This window comes from Sander vitreus, chromosome 8, assembly GCF_031162955.1.
Source record: "Sander vitreus isolate 19-12246 chromosome 8, sanVit1, whole genome shotgun sequence".
Taxonomy (NCBI): Eukaryota; Metazoa; Chordata; class Actinopteri; order Perciformes; family Percidae; genus Sander; species Sander vitreus.
The window spans coordinates 25335047-25354084 of record NC_135862.1 but is presented as its reverse complement, the minus strand read 5'-3'; the positions used below and the strand labels follow the sequence as shown (position 1 = coordinate 25354084).

The 19038-nt window shown below is 40.6% G+C and overlaps 1 protein-coding gene across 6 annotated transcripts in view; it reads right to left on the bottom strand.

Moving 5' to 3' along the window:
- Positions 1 to 19038, bottom strand: part of LOC144522513 (UPF0606 protein KIAA1549) — a 45219-nt gene that overhangs the window by 17375 nt on the left and 8806 nt on the right. For 5 of the 6 annotated variants that reach the window (XR_013502409.1, XM_078257640.1, XM_078257636.1 and 2 more), the window contains exons 3-9: positions 8913 to 10766; positions 8640 to 8728; positions 7993 to 8152; positions 7748 to 7878; positions 4804 to 4996; positions 4580 to 4639; positions 4337 to 4482 (exon numbers count right to left, since the gene is read on the bottom strand). Coding sequence is in view for 5 of the 6 variants with exons in the window: in XM_078257640.1 (XP_078113766.1) it covers positions 4337 to 4482; positions 4580 to 4639; positions 4804 to 4996; positions 7748 to 7878; positions 7993 to 8152; positions 8640 to 8728; positions 8913 to 10766 (2633 nt within the window). In the remaining variant the exon portion in view is untranslated. Of the gene's footprint in view, positions 1 to 4336; positions 4483 to 4579; positions 4640 to 4803; positions 4997 to 7747; positions 7879 to 7992; positions 8153 to 8639; positions 8729 to 8912; positions 10767 to 11347; positions 11444 to 19038 lie in introns of those variants that run through there. The other variant, XM_078257639.1, reaches the window with a different exon arrangement.

Sequence of the window (19038 nt, the reverse complement as noted above, 5' to 3'; positions counted from 1 at the left end):
TTTGTATTGGAGCTATTTCTTAAAGTGATGAATCTGTTTCCCATAAAAGTTCAGGAGACTTGAATCTGGCAAATGGTGAGGTCCTGGGAGATTTTGAGTTTATTCAGCCATGTATGAGGGGGGCATTAGTATGTTGGATTCATGTGGGAAAATTCCATATTCCACAGGACACATTGGCTTGTATGTGGAAAGGATGCCAGGGCCCTATAAACCTTGGCTGTCATACAATTACACAGAGCAATAATCGGGGCTACTGACTACTACGAGATGGCTGTCGGTACGGTCCACCTCTCTTTTAAGCAGTTGGCAGACATCATGGCATCTTCTGGCTTTTACCAAACATAAACATGTCCAGATGTAGGAAAAAGGCTGAAGGAAACTCAATACACTTCATTATTTATTTACATTGCTCAGGGACACAGTTTTGTAGTTTTTAGCCATCCTCTTGTTGAAGGTCTTTATATGTCTGTTAATGAACTTTTACCACGAGACGACTGTTCCTCTATTCTTTGTTTGCTTCTGACATTGAGAGCGCACACACAGCAAGGTGCAGACTAGTGTGAGCTTCAATTAAAGTCCAGCAAAATTAACATTAGTGGATTTGATATTTGTTGTCATAATCTAAATGTAAATGTTTCCCCAATGCAACTTGTGTGGCTACTAGACAGTGCTCAAGCAAAAGGAAAAAGGGTTTCTAAAAATGAACCCAGGGTCCATTGAAGATGAGGCACTGCACTCTTGACATTAAAAATGGAATGTCTGATGAAGGCCATAATGAGCAAAGCGTCCCAATTTCAATAATAAAGATGACTTTTTAATGGAGTGTGGTGCCTCATTTTCTATGGCACCCTGTAACATTAATCATTTTTGCAGTTTGTGTGACTGCAGAAACCAAAATTCAGGCACCAACTTTTTACTCAACTGCCACATGCTGTAAGCTCCTGATAAACCATTCCAAAGAAATTATTGTCGTTCTTTCATTAGACGAAATGTGATATTTGTATACCACTTAGTTTAGGCTACTTGCCAAAATAAAACAATGTTTCAGCATTTGTTTCACATCTTTTAGGTTTTACGCTGCAGGTTATATGCTGCTTACAATTTAAAGGAGCATCAGATAGAACCAAACAGATGTTTTTTCCTGAAAAAAACAATGTATTAGTGAGAGTTGCTTACAGAAGTTGAATGTTGACCACACAGCGATATGGTGCATTAAACTATCCAGCAATTTATTATTCTTTATTATCACCTAGAAGTACATTGTGCTGAGTGATAATGCCTCTCTTTGTACTTTAACTAAACATTTGAAATCAGAACTTGCACTGTGCAGGGGTTTTTTGTAATTTGTTTTTTCATAAAACTCAACCTGTCACACGTTGCAGGTTCAATCAGTCGCAGTCCGGCTGTGGCTCATGGAGAGATTATGTAGCAGTCACACATCGTGGTAGTTTTAGGCGATGTGGCCAGGGCGGTAGAAGCAGGGAACCTGCTGAGCAGCGCATAGAACGGCCTGAGGAATTTGCGCAACAAAACAACGTGCTGGAGAGCACCCCAACCTGTGTTGACAAGCCTGGCTGTGGCTCATCTAGAGAGTCAGCGTGTCCCCTATTTCATCATTTGCATGTAGGGTAGACAGCAATGAGGTTTTGGCGGATGACCAGTTTTTGGCAAGACACCTCAACTTTATAGATTGTACACCTCTTTAACTAATCATGATGCCTGCATAGCTATATGTGTAATTTCTGCAGGGCCTTTTACGTGTTTCCATTATTCTGTTATAATTATGTACAAAAAAAGTCTGAATGCGCACGCACGCACACACACACACACACACACACACACACACACACACACACACACACACACACAAATATACAGAAATAGTACACCCATGATATATCAGCTTGCATTCTGTATCCCCATTAGAGTATTCATTGTTTGAAGTGCTCATATTATGCTTTTGGGCTTTTCCCCTTTCCTTTATTGTGTTGTATATGTTTTTGTGCACATTATAGGTTTACAAAGTGAAAAAGCCCAAAGTCCACCCCAAAGGGACTTACCATCTTCCAGAGAAAACACTGTTCACAAACTGCTCCAAACAGCTCTGTTGTAGTCCAGCCTTTACTTCCGTGACGAACGTGCGTCACTTTGTAACACACGTTATAATGCTCGCCTAGCTGCTAGCATGGCACTCCCTCATACTCTGCAACTGACTAGCTAGCAGTACTTATTGTGCATGTGCGACTCCCAACAAAGATGGAACAGAAGTGAGATGTCTCACTCTGTAGCCAAAACAGAGAGCTCAACACACAGGGTGAAAAGAGGAGTTGCAGCAATGTGCAGTACAACACAAATATGATGTTTTTGGAAAATTAAACCACATAAACCTATTCTGGTACAACCTCTAAATACAATTATGAACCTGAAAATGAACACAATATGAGCACTTTCAATATTTGTCCATGTTGCCTAATATGTCTGTGTGTGCGCAGTCTCCCTCTGGGTGCCCTGAGGCGCAGCACAGTCTGCTGTCTGCATTACTGGAAAGAGTAAAGCGCAGGTCATGCATGGGCTGACACAGAAAAGCGGCTGGGCAGGCTCTCTCATCCAGAGTCTAATCCAGTCCATGCATGGTTATTAGAGTGGAAAGACGGCAGCGTGAATGTGTGTGTTATTGCACGACCCCAATTCAACCTCCTTTTTTATCTGTCTAGGCAGACTCATAAGGTACTCTTATAGGTGACACCACCACACTGATTCTGTCAAGATTCTGTCTAGGGCATCTGTTTGAAATATGTGTCTATGTGTGTGTGTGTGTGTGTGTGTGTGTGTGTGTGTGTGTGTGTGTGTGTGTGTGTGTGAGTGTGTGAGTGTGTGCGTGCCATAGAGCAAGACAAATGATTCTTCTGAAGTTCAGACGCTGAGTATGAGTCATCTCATTCTCATTATATCCAACAGACACTCAGAGATGAGTGTCTTTGAAATGTAAAAAAAACACATAACAAGGCTTCTATGTATATGTGTATACCACACATTCATATTTGTGACTGAGAAAAAAAATATTTTTTAAGATAGAAAGGGTGCCAAAGGCTAAAATTAGAGATCTAATCCTAGCACAGAGACAGATACTAAAGTTTCACCACCAATGTGGTCCTCCCTTCTCCTTAATTGCCCGGTAGGTTTTATGGAGACATCGATGCAGGAGGCTGCCTGCTACTCAGCCAAGGATGACACTCTGACAGCCCCTTTGTTTAAAGACCACCATATGTGCTCAGACTTCATGAGGTCAGCTCAAATATGCATCTCTCGTCTACTATAACAAGTCTCTTTTATCTGAGTGTTTGGCTCTCCCTGTTCCTCTGATTTCTGAATCTTTTACCCACCCCTCTCTCTGTATCTCTCCCTCCATAATGTCTACCCTGTCAACAACACAGACACACTCTTAATCATCCCAACTGCAGGACGCAGACGGAGAAAGAGAAACTATTAATAATTGATCTGCTCTTAGCAGCTCGGTGGCTTCACAGAAGCCATCAAGTAATAGGACCGGAGAAATGAGGAAGAGGAGAAAGAACAAGGACTCATGAGGTTATGGTGTTTGAGTGGCTCACCGCTCGGCTGAATGGGATGATGTTGCCATGGAGACGGAGCCCTATCCTGTCCCCTTAGAGATGAGCTGAGCAGGTGCGGAGCAAACCCACAAAAGCTAGTGCCTGATTAGTAAAGCAGTTAGGCTTTCAGTGGTTACAAACACTGCAACGCTCACATAATGAGCCCTCAGTACTCAGGCAAGGTAGTAGAGAGAGCTTGCATCAGGGAATAATGCTATAAATGGCACAAAGAAGGGAGCTTTTTCAAGATTTGGGGAGTAATCCATTAACAAACTTCCTGTTAAAGAGTTTTGAAGGTTTTGTTGTATAATGAACAAGAAATTAAACTAGTAGTTCTTTTGTAAATGTTCTAGAGAAAGGACACTACCACGTCTGTCTTAACAATACTTCAGTGTTGAGTTTTAAAATTTAGATTTTTTTTTTTTTTTAAGTAAGAAAATCTGCCTGTAAGGTGACTTTTTTGACTTGTATCTAATTAAGTTTGAGACATTTTAAAGAATATAATAATGTCACTTGATTTAAGGCAACTAATTGCTATTTAGTTATATTTCATACAGGTGAAATTGTCTACCCCGGTTGCCTTTTCCCACTCAAAGAACTGACATGCAATTGCTCTACAGTACTTACATTTCTGGTGAGGCATGATGCATTTTGCACTGTGTATATTAACAGCGTGTATGCAGTTTGCAGTTGTGAATATAACCACTATACATAGAGTACCGTACCTGAATACTGCTGTTGCCTACAACGGTGGCTCTCTTAACACGTCTGACTAATCCCGTTGCCTCCCTGAGTAACATGGCCACCCGGCGCTCCATGTTGGCTTGAAAGATCCTCTCATTCACTTTCTGGTCCAGCACACCCAGGAGCACTATGTACACAGACAACCGAAACTTTTAGCTCAAAGGGTCTCAAATTTAAGTAACTGTAGCAGCTTTCCACCATGCCAAGAACTGAAACCATGATACCTGTTCTAACCCAGGAGAAGCGAAGCAACTGGCTGGTGTTCAACTCTGGGTAATGGAAAGCTGTTAGAAAAAGTACAAAATCATGTTTTAGCAGAGTAAGGTTTAACCAAAGTGCATTGTTGGTGATCAGAATCATCAGAACACATTAGGAAAGCACCAGCTTTTACAGTAAAGGTGACACATGAAGAAGTGGAAATATAGAGAGACAACCCTGTGGTACTCACGCTCAGCAATCTGCAGTACAGGAAAGCCCATGTAATAGCTGAATTCCACCATGGTGAGCTTCATCAGAGCATCGCTGACCTCTGACCCCATCAGATAACCCCTTGAACCGCGTACAGTGAAGGTCACGTCCACCGGCTGCCTCACTAGCCGCTGTTCCTGATATTTAGGAGCCGCCATGGTGATGTTTACAATCTAAAACACAATTAAGACAGAGATGTACTGTTCAGCAGACAGACCATTACACAACAGAATGTACAAAATAATATTCCATTCTGCTGTTGATGTAGTTTCTGGGAAAGCTTATTTATCGTAAAAGGTTCCCAATCTGAAAATCACTGGCTTCAGTGACTGAAAAGTGGAACACAAAATTTGCCAATTGTCCATAAAACATAAATGAATAAAAGCTTAAATCAATCCTTACATTTATTCCAACTAAAAGACAATAATACAGGCATCAGTGTAATAGGATTACACAAAACTTGACTTAAGCCAATTTACCATATAGCCAAATAAGCTCTTTATTAACAAACAGTAAGCTTCTTTAATACTCAACAACTAGAGCATGAACTAATTCATATAAATGTATCCAAGTGAAGTATCCTGGGGTCTTGTTCATCAGTGATGGTAAGAAGGAGAATGAGGTGAAAAGGAGGATTGGTGTGGACAGTCATAGTAAAGAAAGACCTGAGTTTGAAGTCTGAACTAGGGGTGTGAGAAAAAATCTATACACTTGAGTATCGCAATATTTTATTTAGCAATACTGTATCAATTTTCAAAAACGCAATATCGATTTTTAAATTTTGAATTTTTTATTATTATTTATTTTTTTAGTTTACGTGCAAAAATATTCATGTAAGACAGTGGTTCACGTTTATGTTGTGTTTAAACCCACTACTGCTAGATGGCTATGCTGAGATGCACCACTAGTGTCCTTGCCTAACAGTGCCTAGCAGTGCTTGACTTTTTGCTAGAAGCTAACTAGGGCTGAACTTTGGCCTACTTTAGCATATAAAAATTAGCTCACTAAGAACCTGTGAACCACAATCCCAAACTGGCAGTTTGATTTTCTGTGTACTGAATTGTTTACCTAAAGTAAACTTCTTTGACTTTTATGCACCATGCATCATGTCTTTTTTTAAATATTAGTTTTTCTAAAATTATACTTCCCAATATATCACCTTACGCACAGTATCGAACTATATTGCAATATATTGAATCGTGACCCATGTATCGTGATACGTATCGTATTGCCAGATTCTTGCCAATACACAGCCCTAGTCTGAACCATTGCTTTGGTCCTAACATTTGTGTAGTTACCGGAAGACTGAGATTGTGGATACAGCTGGTGAGAAAAGAGTTTCCTTTGCAGGGTGCCTGTGCTCACACGGTGCTCGGAACATCCAAAAGAAGCTTGTAGTAGAATAGACTTTATTTTGTGTTGGAAGGAGCCAACTGAGGTGTACTGGGCATCTTATCCGGATGAGATCCAACAGTAAAAACTGTAGAATATGGATGCGGAGAGTGGTGTCTGGGCTACTATGCTTCCCATGCAGATAACGCCACCCAGACCTAATAAATTATGGAAAATTGATGGATGGATACATTAAGCATGAATCTAATTTTGTCAAACCAACACAGTCATTTAGGCTTTACACGAACAGTGATCGTAATCAACTAGCTCTCTCTGACTTCCCAGACAACCACTTTCGCCACCTTTCATTTACTGAAATCCAAAAGCCTCAACAATTGTGAACATAACAGCTCCTGCTTGCAAAGCAATAGCCCAATCAAAATCAGCCTATGCTGCAGCAATCACAGTCAGCTACTGGTGAAGTAGTCTGGGGTCAGCTCAGTCAGAAAATAAATACCAAATCTTGCACAAATAGTGTAAAAATTAAGGCTATCAATCGATTAAAACATTTAATCTAATTAATTACATACTCTGTGATTAATTAATCGGAATTAATCGCATACATAATTAACGGTGCATGAACCGATAAAAAAAGAAGGGTACTAAACAACAGTTGGTGACATTAAAGAACGGCTTGTTTATTGCTAAGGCCATATGGTCAAAATGAAATGATTTAATAATAATGTATAACAATAACAATAACTTATTTCACTAGTAAATTGCTGTTGAACGACAAAAACAACCACCAGATGGGAAAAGGACATTTAACAATAATTTTGAATGCACCATGAGGCTGTAGTTTACCAGTTTCATTGAACGCACCGTCTGTGTTTTTCCGACAACAGCAGCTGCAGATTGTTACATCCCGGTGTTGAATCCTCTACAGTAAAACACAGTCAAACTTTACACCGTTTAGCGTTAGCTGTCAGCATTTTAACCGTTTTTAATCCAGCTACTAGCTAGCGGTAGGCTAACGTTAGTTGCTGTCGAGTATAGTGTTAACTAGCATCACGTGCAGCGGTGTTTGTGTTGTCTGTATCGTCTGTTTCAGAGCATCAGAGAGAAATGCAGACATATCAGTGGCACCAGATTTCGGTAGCCAGGGTTGGCAGGAAGAAGATTTTTACAAGTAAATGTTCCAATCAATGATCCAGGCAGCACATTCTCGTCTCCCTCCTTCATTTTACAGTCCAATGGTGGCTAGAACGTCTCCGAGTCAGACGTCAATATGGAATAGATTAATCTGCATTATTTTTTTAACGGGTTATTTTTTCACAGATTAATTAATCGCGTTATTTTGACAGCCCTAGTAGAAATCCAAGTTTTTACTTTCTTTGTATGACAAAAAAAACCCAAAGCTTTTCCTTTTTCAGACAGAGAGATAATGTTTAGTAAAGCTACAGCTTCCACTGGAATCGTCACTGGATCATTCAACATTGAGGTGCAAAGCCACAATGAAACGCATCCTAATGAAAACATCACAGCTGAAATGCAGAGCTCCAGATGCTTCCTTGCCTTGTGGTCACACTTACATGCACTGTGAAGTTGGTTGACTCCTTGGAGCGCCGACGCACTTCTGCAAAGGCATTGGTCAAACCTTTCTCAATGCTCTCACTGAAGTTGCAGAACCGCACATCTATGTGACTGGGAACAAACTGCAGCACTGCACGGAGTGAAGACAAGTTTTACAGTTTTAGATCAAGTTTAAAAACTAATGAAGATTAGCCCAAACAATTTAAATGTTGACCACAAGACAGCTTGTTGAAAGGTCCTTTACCTGTGTGGACTTGATATTTACTGTCAGGTGTTGTCCAGTTGGGAGACACAGACAGGAAGCGGCGCCCAGACCTTCGCAGAGCATTGATGACAGATATGGCTGTGTACACAACTGGACCAGACATCACCCGAAACACAAACTTTGGTGGGGGGTCCACAACCTTCACAGACAAAGCAAGAATATATGATATAGACAAATCACCTAGACCTGAGTCATTCATTCACGGTTTAATGACTTGTGTTAAAAAAAACTGCTGATGTCTTCGAGAGGTCATCGTGGATCTTGATGTGACTACTCCTGTGGTTTGTTTATCAAAGAACCACTGATGAAATAATCAGGAAGTGGTCTGGCCTTCATGGTTTATCTGCACCACTGTAATGTACAGACACACAAACTCAACCAAATACAGTACACACACGCGCGCACACACACACACACACACACACACACACACACACACACACACACACACACACACACACACACACACACACACACACACACACACACACACACACACACACAGTATATGAGGGCCATTACACGACAGTCCAACCAGGATCTATTTTGCAAATGACGGTTAACATCTTGCATGGTATTACTTTAAAATGAATAGAATAGCTTAACCCCTGTTGAGATTAATGTACCTGCAGCTCCACAGACTTGTTGAATTCCCCTTTCAGTATGTCTCTCACTTGAGATTTGGCATATCCAACAGTGGCACCGGAAGGAAAACCTTCGGAAGAAGGAATAAGCATGGTATTATGACTTATTCCATATATATAATTCCTATTATAGTTCTCATATATGTACATTTCGAATTCAAATTAAAATTTTCAGTTACAATTTGCCAACATGTCATACACCATAAATGGGGATTACATAAAACAATGCTTGTAATATTTTAACGTCAAACTTACCAACTTTTACTAAATAAGCACGCCTGTTAAGGTTGCAGAGGTACTGCCTTGGTGTTGGTGCTATAGTTGTGGTCTTTTCACTGGCAGTAGAGTTGATTCTCACACTAGTTGAGGCTTCAGTGGTGGCAGTAGTTGTAGTTGTGGCTTGATAAGAAGTAGTTGTGGCAGCTGTAGTTGTGGGTACAGCAGAGACTGTATTAGCTTCACTGCTAGTTGGGATCAAGGTCGTTGTGGCTGGGATGTCAACTCCATCTTCAGTCACCCCCTGATCACCCATTACGGCCGGAGGGCCCAGAGTGACATTAGTTATGGGTTCAGTGGAAATTAAAGTGATATTGAGGGTTTGTTCAGTTGTAAAAGTAGAGTCTCGGGGAGTTAATTCTGTTGTACCAGCCGTGGTGTTGGCAGCGGGTTCAGTGGCAACAGGGGAGAAGGCTATGGTTGAAGTTAAGACAGGAGTGGTGTGTATGGTACTTGATGGGAATGACTCAACAAACCAATGGACATCTGTCAGAGAGGAGGAAGACATTACATCATCTGGCAGCGAAGGTGTGGCACTGGGTAGCATAGCTTCTGTTAATACAGTGCTGTCCAGGGCAACAGTTAGAGTATGTGCAGACCAATGTGGGGTGGACACCTGACCACTCCAGATAGAAGAAGAGGGATCAAAGAAGTGGGTTGGGACTATTGAAGGATCCAGAAAAGGCTCAGAGGCATTGACAAGCCGAGGACTCTCCACTGTGGTTACCACTGGGGTTGATTCATCTTGGGGCTCAAACCCTGAAATATCACTGGAGGACTCATCCTCAGTCAATTTGGTTGTGGGTGTGATGTCTGTAGAACTGATGGACACTACGGTAATGTTGCCTCTGTGTTCGGCTCCAGTGTCTGAACTGTTGTTTTCCTTGGTCAACTGAGTGTTGTAATACTCCAGGCTGTTCATGTCAGGTAGGAGAACATCTGTCGGTTGAATCGTGAAAGTGTCGGGCCAATCTATGTCTGATGCGTCGGGTAAATCGCTGTTAGCTGTGGTACTAGGATCCAATGTATAGTGAATTGTAGAGGACGAAGAGAAAGGCTGAATGGATTTAAGTGGAACAATGGTGCTGTACGCTGATGTGAGGCTGGCAGAAGGTGGGATGTGAAGAGGATTCAAGGACGAAGGGAATATGCCAACTCTGGAGGGGAAAGATGTGTCATAGCTTTCTGTATAGTCCTCCAGATCATACGAGTCAGAGGGCATCTTGGTGACCAGAGAGTAGTCCTCTCCATCTGGATTTAAGAATGACATTGTCTCCAAGTAGTCCCCAGACCCCAAGTCAAATTCCATGGTGTTGGTGGGGTAGAAGTCCTCTGGGGAGACCTCAGTGGGTTCAGATGAAGGGGATGTAGGGTGGGGGGCGATGAAAGGCACATTGTAGCCAGGGGCTAGAATTGTATCTGGGTTGGGTAGCATGTTTATGTCACGTGCTGGTCTGTTCTCTTCCAAGGGGGCACTGCTGGGGCTCAGCTGGTTCACATCCAGGATTTTACTATAAGATTCATCTGCCATAGGGCCGGTGAAAGCCAATTTAGGGGGCTCAAGAGGCTGAGCAGGAAGTGTGGTCATGATTGCCACCGTTTGATCCTGCTGCTTGTTGAAAGTTTCTTTCTGCTCAGAATTAAGACGTAGCTGAGGTGTTGTTGATGTCCTAACTTCATGGGTTGGTTTATAAATGGATGGCAGGGCACCAGGTAAGTCAGGGCTCTTAAAGGCAGTATAATGTGAGGCTGGTAAGGCTGATGGTTTGAATCCTGTTGAACTTGGAACATGAAATCCAATGGGGTGGTGTGTCGAGTCCAACAGAGACTCATCTGCAAATGAGAATGCTTCAGTTTAGTATTGAATGAAATAAAGATTCATGACTGACTTCAAACAAGGTCAATTACAGGGATGAGGGTTAGACTGATTACAATTCTACTTCTATTAACTGTTATAAGTCACACATTCAATCTGATTTCTTTTAATCACCAATGTGGGGACCAAAACTTGATTATTACTGAATGTAAGTTTAAATATATCTTTTCGCCACATTATCTAGATGTAAATGTTAAAAGAAAAAAAAATGCTTTACCACTCAGGACTACCTGTCAATCTGTTACATGATATCCGCCTTAAGATTCAATCAACTATAATGTCATCACTTTTCGCAAAAATGCTGTGGCCAAATTGTTCAACAGAAAGGCAGGATGATGAGACTAAACATGACTTTGCACAGCAGACAGACAGGCACCCTACTGTAAGCTATGTGGTATAACTGGACATGAACAACAATGGCGTTACATCAATGGGATAGCTTTAGTTTGAAAAAACTGAGTTAAGCTCCCTGGGCCTTGAATGACCAAAATGAACATCGAGCTGTGAGGAAATAACAAAACATATTGAAGTTGCTCACAAGGACGTTTCATAGGATTAGCATTCATGATGAACCGAGTTGTTCTAACCCTGGTCGCTTCTGGGTCACAGAGTGATACATAGACTGTAGTACAGTAAGACGCTTCATTGAATCTGTAGGAGGAAATTGTGGGGGGTTTAGGATGTCATGTTGTTAAATAAACACTATTGATACAAAATGGAATTTGAGATCTATGATCTATGAATAGTGAGGTTGGTTTACCAGAAAACACTAGTTATTCAGCCAACTCATTTTACCATACATCACAGTACCTGCAACGTGTAAAAAGTTGACAACTGACCTCTTCACTTTGTGCTTGTTGAAAAACTCGTTAGGCCTCTAGTCACTAGTCTAACTAATGTCAAGTGGCTACAAAGTGGAACCATTAATCCTGAGGAAAATGTCAATACGATGAGGGAGTAAAGAAATATGCATAGGCTAATACACAGACACGATAAAAAAAGACCATGCGAGGCTAAAATGTGGAATCATAATAAAAGCTGACTGATTTCTCACTTCCAGTTTTGAACTAATGTGCTGACATGCATGCTCTGACCATATGTTCCAAAACCAATGAGTTGGCTCAGCGCCTCGATGACTTGAGCTGTTTAACGATACACTCTAGGGAAAACATCTCCTATCCTTTTCTTTGTAGAAATGTGGCTTATTTCAGACTTAATTTGACTGCCAATGGCCTTTCTCTCCATGTTGCATAACACAGTGTATCATAAATGATTTAATTTGGGCCTTGATTACACTACATGGGTCTAACATAGGCCTATTCGAGGAAGGCTACATGAGCTGAAGAGAAAAGAAAAGAATAGTTCTTAAATAATCCATGGTTATAAACTTTTTAACAGTTCCGTGTGGCTGAATTAGTTTGCCTCTTTTACATGCTTAAATGTGTTTCATTCAATAATACTCAAAGCCCAAACTGAGGTTTTATGGTTCTGCCGAAAGAAACCTTTACCTTACATCAAAAGAGATGCTATCTAATGTTTCTTGGGGTTATAGATAATCAAAATGAACCATAATGTGTGAGATAGATAGGATTTACAAGCATAAACAGAGCACATCAAAGCGAAAACACACAATCATTCTATAAATAAGCTCAACGCAGACTCGCATGTAAGTGTTAAACAGAGCAAGATTTTAAATGTGCCATTATTGCCAGGAGCAAGCCACCAAGAGCCTCTACAGAGTGACTCAGCAGCAGCTGGTAATGTTGGTACTCTTTGTAGTGTAAGACGCTCTGCAGACTCATACGCACTTGAAAATAGCCAAAAAATCAGCTGAGGGAGAAGACTATTTTTAACATTGGGAGGACAGAACAGATCACTTATAAAAAGCATCAACAAAAAAGAATATTCTTCTGGAGCATCAGCTTCAATTTACTGCATCGCTTCATACAACAAGACCGCCCCTGGCACGGCCAAGAAGAAAACTCCCAACCTAATTATAACCTACACTGGTACCTTAATTGAGTCAGCATGCTATTCTAACAGAGCCCATTAGAAAAGGAAAAGCCAAGACTTTCTTCTCTGAAGACTAGTGTGTGCTGCACATTCTCCAAACTGCCACACACACTGCCTTGTCTGCTGTGCCAAGCGTTTGAACCCCCCAGGGATGTATCGCACAGCTAGGCAGATGCACACATGCATGCACACACTTTTAGCTTACTTTGAGCAGTAAGTATTAATGTTTTTAACCATTAATAGTTGCCTGTTCTATACACATACATTTCTTTTGATGGCCTGATTTCTTGGCTTTATGAGAAGTTTATGCCCAATCAGAAGAACAAAGCATGGAAAGAAGAAACCAAAGCATTTGTGTGCTGTGCTTTGTCAAGTCTTCTACAGCTGATTGTGAAAAAAAAAAAGACGTATAAACTGGAATCATAATCTCAGCTGTGTCAGTCCAAGCACGGTATGGAACCATTGGTGAGTGGTCAATGTGAATGTGCCTGTGGTTCTCTGTTCTCCGAAACATACATACATTACACTGCTCAACTTTACACTTGACTTTCCATTTGGCTGTAAATAAACATACATTTTAAGTGCGACAGACATATAAAAGAACAGAAAAGGACTACAAAGACAAGCTCGGTAGGAGACCATGTTGTCTAAAGAACATGCCGATGTTTGAGGTCATACTGTGGTACATGACCCCAAAATGTCACCTCATCTCAGCACACACTTACAGTGACAGACTATTTCATTTATAGTCACATTTAGGACAATTAAATATGCATGAATGGATGACTAAACATCTAGCGAATTAAGATAAAGACTATTATTGGCAGGCGATAATACTGATAATTGTACTGAGGATGACGATTGTGAGAATGATGACAATGGTAGTTTAGGAGCTACACAGACAGACAGAAAATACAACGTAGAACCAAAAATCAATGCTCTCTTTCACAATGAAGCACAGTGTTTAGAAACAATGTTGTAGTTCAATCTCAGCTTCACGAGGTTCAAAATATCACCAGAGTAATTGATTAAAATGGATGATTTCGAAAGAAATAAAAACAGAAACCTATAAAATAAAATCCCAAACAGTGCTTAGCCAAAGCCGAATTGTAATTGTAGAAAGACCACGCTGGTTATTGTTAATAATTAAGCAGGCATGGTCTTAATGCTTGAAGGCTAATTTTAGGCTTTAGTGTTTAGATGGAAACGATCTGAAGAGAAAATGCAAAAGCGCTGTTGCGTTCTCACTTTTTCTTCCGCGTTTAGACGAGCATTTTGGGGGGTAAATCTGCGTGGTAGTGTGAAGCACTGCCACGCAACACCACCAAGTCCGCACGCCTGCGTAGAACCTTCCTTCTACTTCTCTCCCTAGTAGCGCGAAGAGAACAACAAAAGCAGACGACGAGGAGGTGGAGTTATTGCTCCAAACAATGCACACACACGGCACACACAGACACACACACGGCACACACACACACAGACACACACACACACGTCACACACACGGGGCACACACACACACACACACACACACACACACACACACACACAAATATACAGAAATAGTACACCCACGATATATCAGCTTGCATTCTGTATCCCCATTAGAGTATTCATTGTTTAAAGTGCTCATATTATGCTTTTGGGCTTGACACACGGCACACACACACACACACACACGCGCGGCGCACACACACACTCGCTCAATGCGTTTTTACCCTTTAGATGGGAATGCGACGGAGCATTTTTAAGATTCACACTCATTCCACAAAATGCCGTCGCCGTCTAAACGCAAAAAGCACATCTGATAAAACATTTTTACGTTTTCACCGTATTGTGTGAACAGGGCCTTAGGTAATGACAGTCAAAGCTCAGCATGACAGACAGCCGCCAGGCACAGAGCAAGTGAGACCAGACTGATATTGGGGCTGACATTACAGTAAGCAGAAATTGACAAAGGCGTTCAAGACTAAACAGCGCTGCCACCTGTCCCCCGAAACACGAGTGTGTCACACTCGGCTGGCCGCTCATTGTTGGGCCTGTCTGTGAGACACCTGGGACACCTTTAAATATCAGGTCCCGAGAGCATACATGTTAAGTGCCCGGCTCACATGAATGACAGTGTTCCTGAACAGTTTTTCTTCTCTCTTCCTAGTCTCACTCCCCCAGTCAGTCAACTTTTCTCTTTTCAGGAATACATTCCTTTTTCCTGCGAAGTCACAAAATGATTCAGGACAGGCAGACCAGCTTAATGACCGTATGAATAGACTATATTTGGGTCTTTTTTGAAACTTTCCCCTAATGGGATTCTTCGGGGCTTTTCTTTCCTTATTCAGGACATATCGAGGATACAAAATCACTTGAGGTCAAATGCCTAACCACAACCAATCGAGCTGCTTCGTAGGGCGGGTCTTGGCGTGGCCATAGTGGGATTCGTAATTTCGCTCCCGGTAATGCTGACTCGGTAATACAGTGGGTAACACGGCACCGTAAAGAAAAGAGCTTTACGACAGCAGGTGTGGTAAAAACACTACCGCCTTTGTCCAAAGGGGCCGCTAGAATCAACACAAACATACAGCCACATTTACATAAAGCCACTTTAAATAAAAAATATTATTCTGCTTCCTCAGAAAAAAAGTTACGATATCCTGTGTCATCTCATGAATGAAAAAAATATGGCACATCCTCATTACTCTGACAACACTGAAGAATAAATATAGTGAGATTTTCATTTATTCATTACATGAAAAATCCCAGGCTAATGAGATTCCATTTCCATTCATTAGGCCATGATGTGTCTTTTAGCCTCGACTTGGTCTAATGAATAGCTGCCTTGTACATGCACCAAACTAAATTTGCATTTGTCCAAACTGACACGTTAACTAATCGCACAAGTCACTAGCCATTTTACTCTGGACATTCTACTCTATGTGTCTTATGAACAGGTAGTTGTAAATAAATAATGGTGCAATAGCAGCCTTTCTGCAAATACAAATGTGCAATATCTGACTTTTTTATTATTGTATTTACTATATGTATTGTTGTTTTTTTTGTTTGTTATTCTGCGTCTTTTGCCTTTATAAGGGTCATTTTATTTGTGTACCACTGAGGGTGAGTTGCGGAAAAAATTCGTTGGACAGCTGCTGTCCAATGACAATAAAACGTATTCTATTATATTCTATTCTAGTTATTTTATTGAGTTACTACCTTTATTAATAATCAGTCGCACGGTGCACAGCAGTGACTGGCAAGTAAGTGGAAAATTAAGTGGGTACCATTTTTACCTTTGCTGTTCTCTACAAGATCTTATAGAGTATCTTTTTATCTTTTTAATACATTTCCATCTAAAACAGCTGATTCAGTGAAAACCCACTTGTCCATAGGACGAGACAAAAAGAATGCCCTTCTTGTGGCTTGGTTGGTTTGTTCCGCTTCCGTTTATTCATCTGGTTGCAGGCTTGGATCACTGCCAGCAATCGTGTAAAAAGGATTCTGACAAGGGAGGGGATTATTACTGCTGTTGGCTGATCTGATGTTCTTTTTCAAAATCCCTATATTAAAATAAAAAGAGAAAGAACAGAGTAGAGAGATGGTAGAGAGACTGTGCTGAAGGCCGACACAACTTCAGGCATCTGAAATAGCACTAACCCATGTACCCAGGATGGATATTGGCAAATGAGAGCATATATTGGATCATCACATCTCTCCACTAAGTATACATTATGCGTCTGACTGCTTAGAATAGCTCTACCGAGGCCCAGTGTGTCTGAATAAACACATGCACACGTGCAAATTAAGATGGCAGAAGAAACATGTTTTTTTTCTATATGTGCAGTGTTTCTTTCAGTGGCACATTTTGGTTTTGCTTGCTTAATCTTACTTTGTTTCTGTTTAATTTAACCTTTACAGAATGCAAACCGTTGGTTTCTTAAAGGGCAGTCACAGTGGGGGGATTTTGTTGTATAGCCTCCTCCAACAGTCAAATGAGTAAGAATATGTTTAGATACATCTCATAATATAGAGGGCAAGAAATGGTTTGCTTTGACTATTGCCTTTATTGCAGTGCAACTCGTTCTCGTTTATATCTAAATCATTAGCCAAGCCATATTGCTTTGGGACTATGAACATAACATAATATAGGTATCAATGTTTGGATGTTTATGTATTACAATTGTATGCAAGATTTTAGAATTAACTTCCAAGACCTGACAGATTTGTCATATACTGTAGTTCTGAATATAGTCTATTCTCTTTTTGGAATGTAAAATCTACAGAGTAAACTCTAATAGTAGAATGATACTTCACTAGAATGATATGAACAGAACGATAACAACACACAATATTCTACTTTGCATTTAAGGACGACTTGAATATGGCCTGCAACAATAAACACAAACCAGGGATCGACCGATACTGGTTTTTCAAGGCCGATACCGATTATTAGTAGTTAATGAAACCGATAACCGATATTTGGAACCGATATGCATTAACAGTAAAAATGAAAATCTTTAAGTCAAAATTAAGATTTTGGAATGTTACAAACTCTAACACAAAACTTTCTTTAAATGCTTTGAGCAATTATTTAATAAATTAGAAACTTTCAACATAATACCCAGTAAAAGAGAGTCAGATAGAGTTGTGGGCGGGACATTAAGTCAGACTCAGTGGTGAGTGAAACCGAAGCAGAGGGACAGACACAGAGCTGTAGCCGAGCCAAAGTAGCACCCTTTTTAATGAATTAACTTTATCGGTTATCAGGCAACTAAAACGCTGATACATATAATCTGTAAACTGCCAAAAAAACGGCCCGATAATCCCCTAACACAAACAGATGTAAATCCTCCAAGTAAGGTAAAATGTGATTTAGGCTCTGATTTTCACCTCTTATGACTACTGATCCCAGGAATGAAAAAGAGTTAACCTGATAACGCCTGTCTGTAGACAGCACTTTGCTGATGTCTGAAATTGTATCATAGAAAATACCTTCCCCTTGTCTGCTTTGCTCAACCGGACCCTGTACTTACATGCTGTATAAAGAACAAGGGAACAAGACAATTAGCCTAAAACTAAATCTGTCCTTCAACACAGTGAAATATTTGGGCATGTGAGGGTTGACAGACAAAACAATGATGTTCACAGCAGCATTCGTCGGACACGGAAAGGACATCTCCATCTGCTTTAATGCAAGTGGTTGGGTGAAGCCCAAATATGATTTGCCTGGTGAATGGATGAGTATGCTATTTATTTATTTTTTTGGAAAAGAGACAGTGCTTCCAAGCAAAATGGCAATGGCAATTTTATTTATATAGCATATTTCATAGCATTATTTATTTACATGTAAACCCAAAGTGCTTCATATTGAAAGACAAAACAAAAACATATAAGCATAAACATAAGAACAACAAAACAACAAATATAAGAATACAACAAAAGGCAAGCTGTATGGATCTCAGTAAAAACTAATTAGACATGAACAGTCCAACTGAATTATTCAATACTGATTTTTGGGGCATTTTATAAGAACCAACCCTACCTTTAACTTAAGAATATTTTTTTGGGAATTTATCAGAATAAGGTCTCTATAGCATGCAAACAATAGCATCAGCCAAGCAGCTGTGAAACACAGACGTGTGCGTGGGCGTGCACGTGCACCCCACCGCACAGAATAATGCACACGTACATTGCTGTGTGCGTCGAGAAACTTGAGATACCAATTACAGAGCCCTCTAATGATATCATTTCCTATGTTTGCCAGACTGCTTATTGCAACAACAAAAAAAGTTATCTAATGGTTGAGTAATTTGAAAAAAATAAATAAAAATGAAGCGAGAGAAGAAAGAGTCTTTTGGTAATATTGCTAGCTAACTACAACCCCACACATGGTTCTGTTTTCAGCTAAGCCCCTCGCGTGACTGGCTCTTTTCAGTTGGCAGGAGCTGCGTATGCTGAGTGCAGTCGGACAATCAAGATATGGCTGTGTTGACGTTTGCTTTATCGGGGAAGCTTTTAAGTTGGGAAAGATCCCATTGTTTTTATCAGTGGAGTTCAAATAGATCAATCTCTCTGCCAAAGCTCAAGCATCCCCCCCCCCCCACAAGAAAAAAAGAAACCTTCATAAGGGGTGCCTTTATAGTAAACCTACGCCAGTTGCTTTCCGGTGCACTTACTTGTTGAATTTAGCCTACATCAAACAGTAAAAGATAAAAGAATAGATTT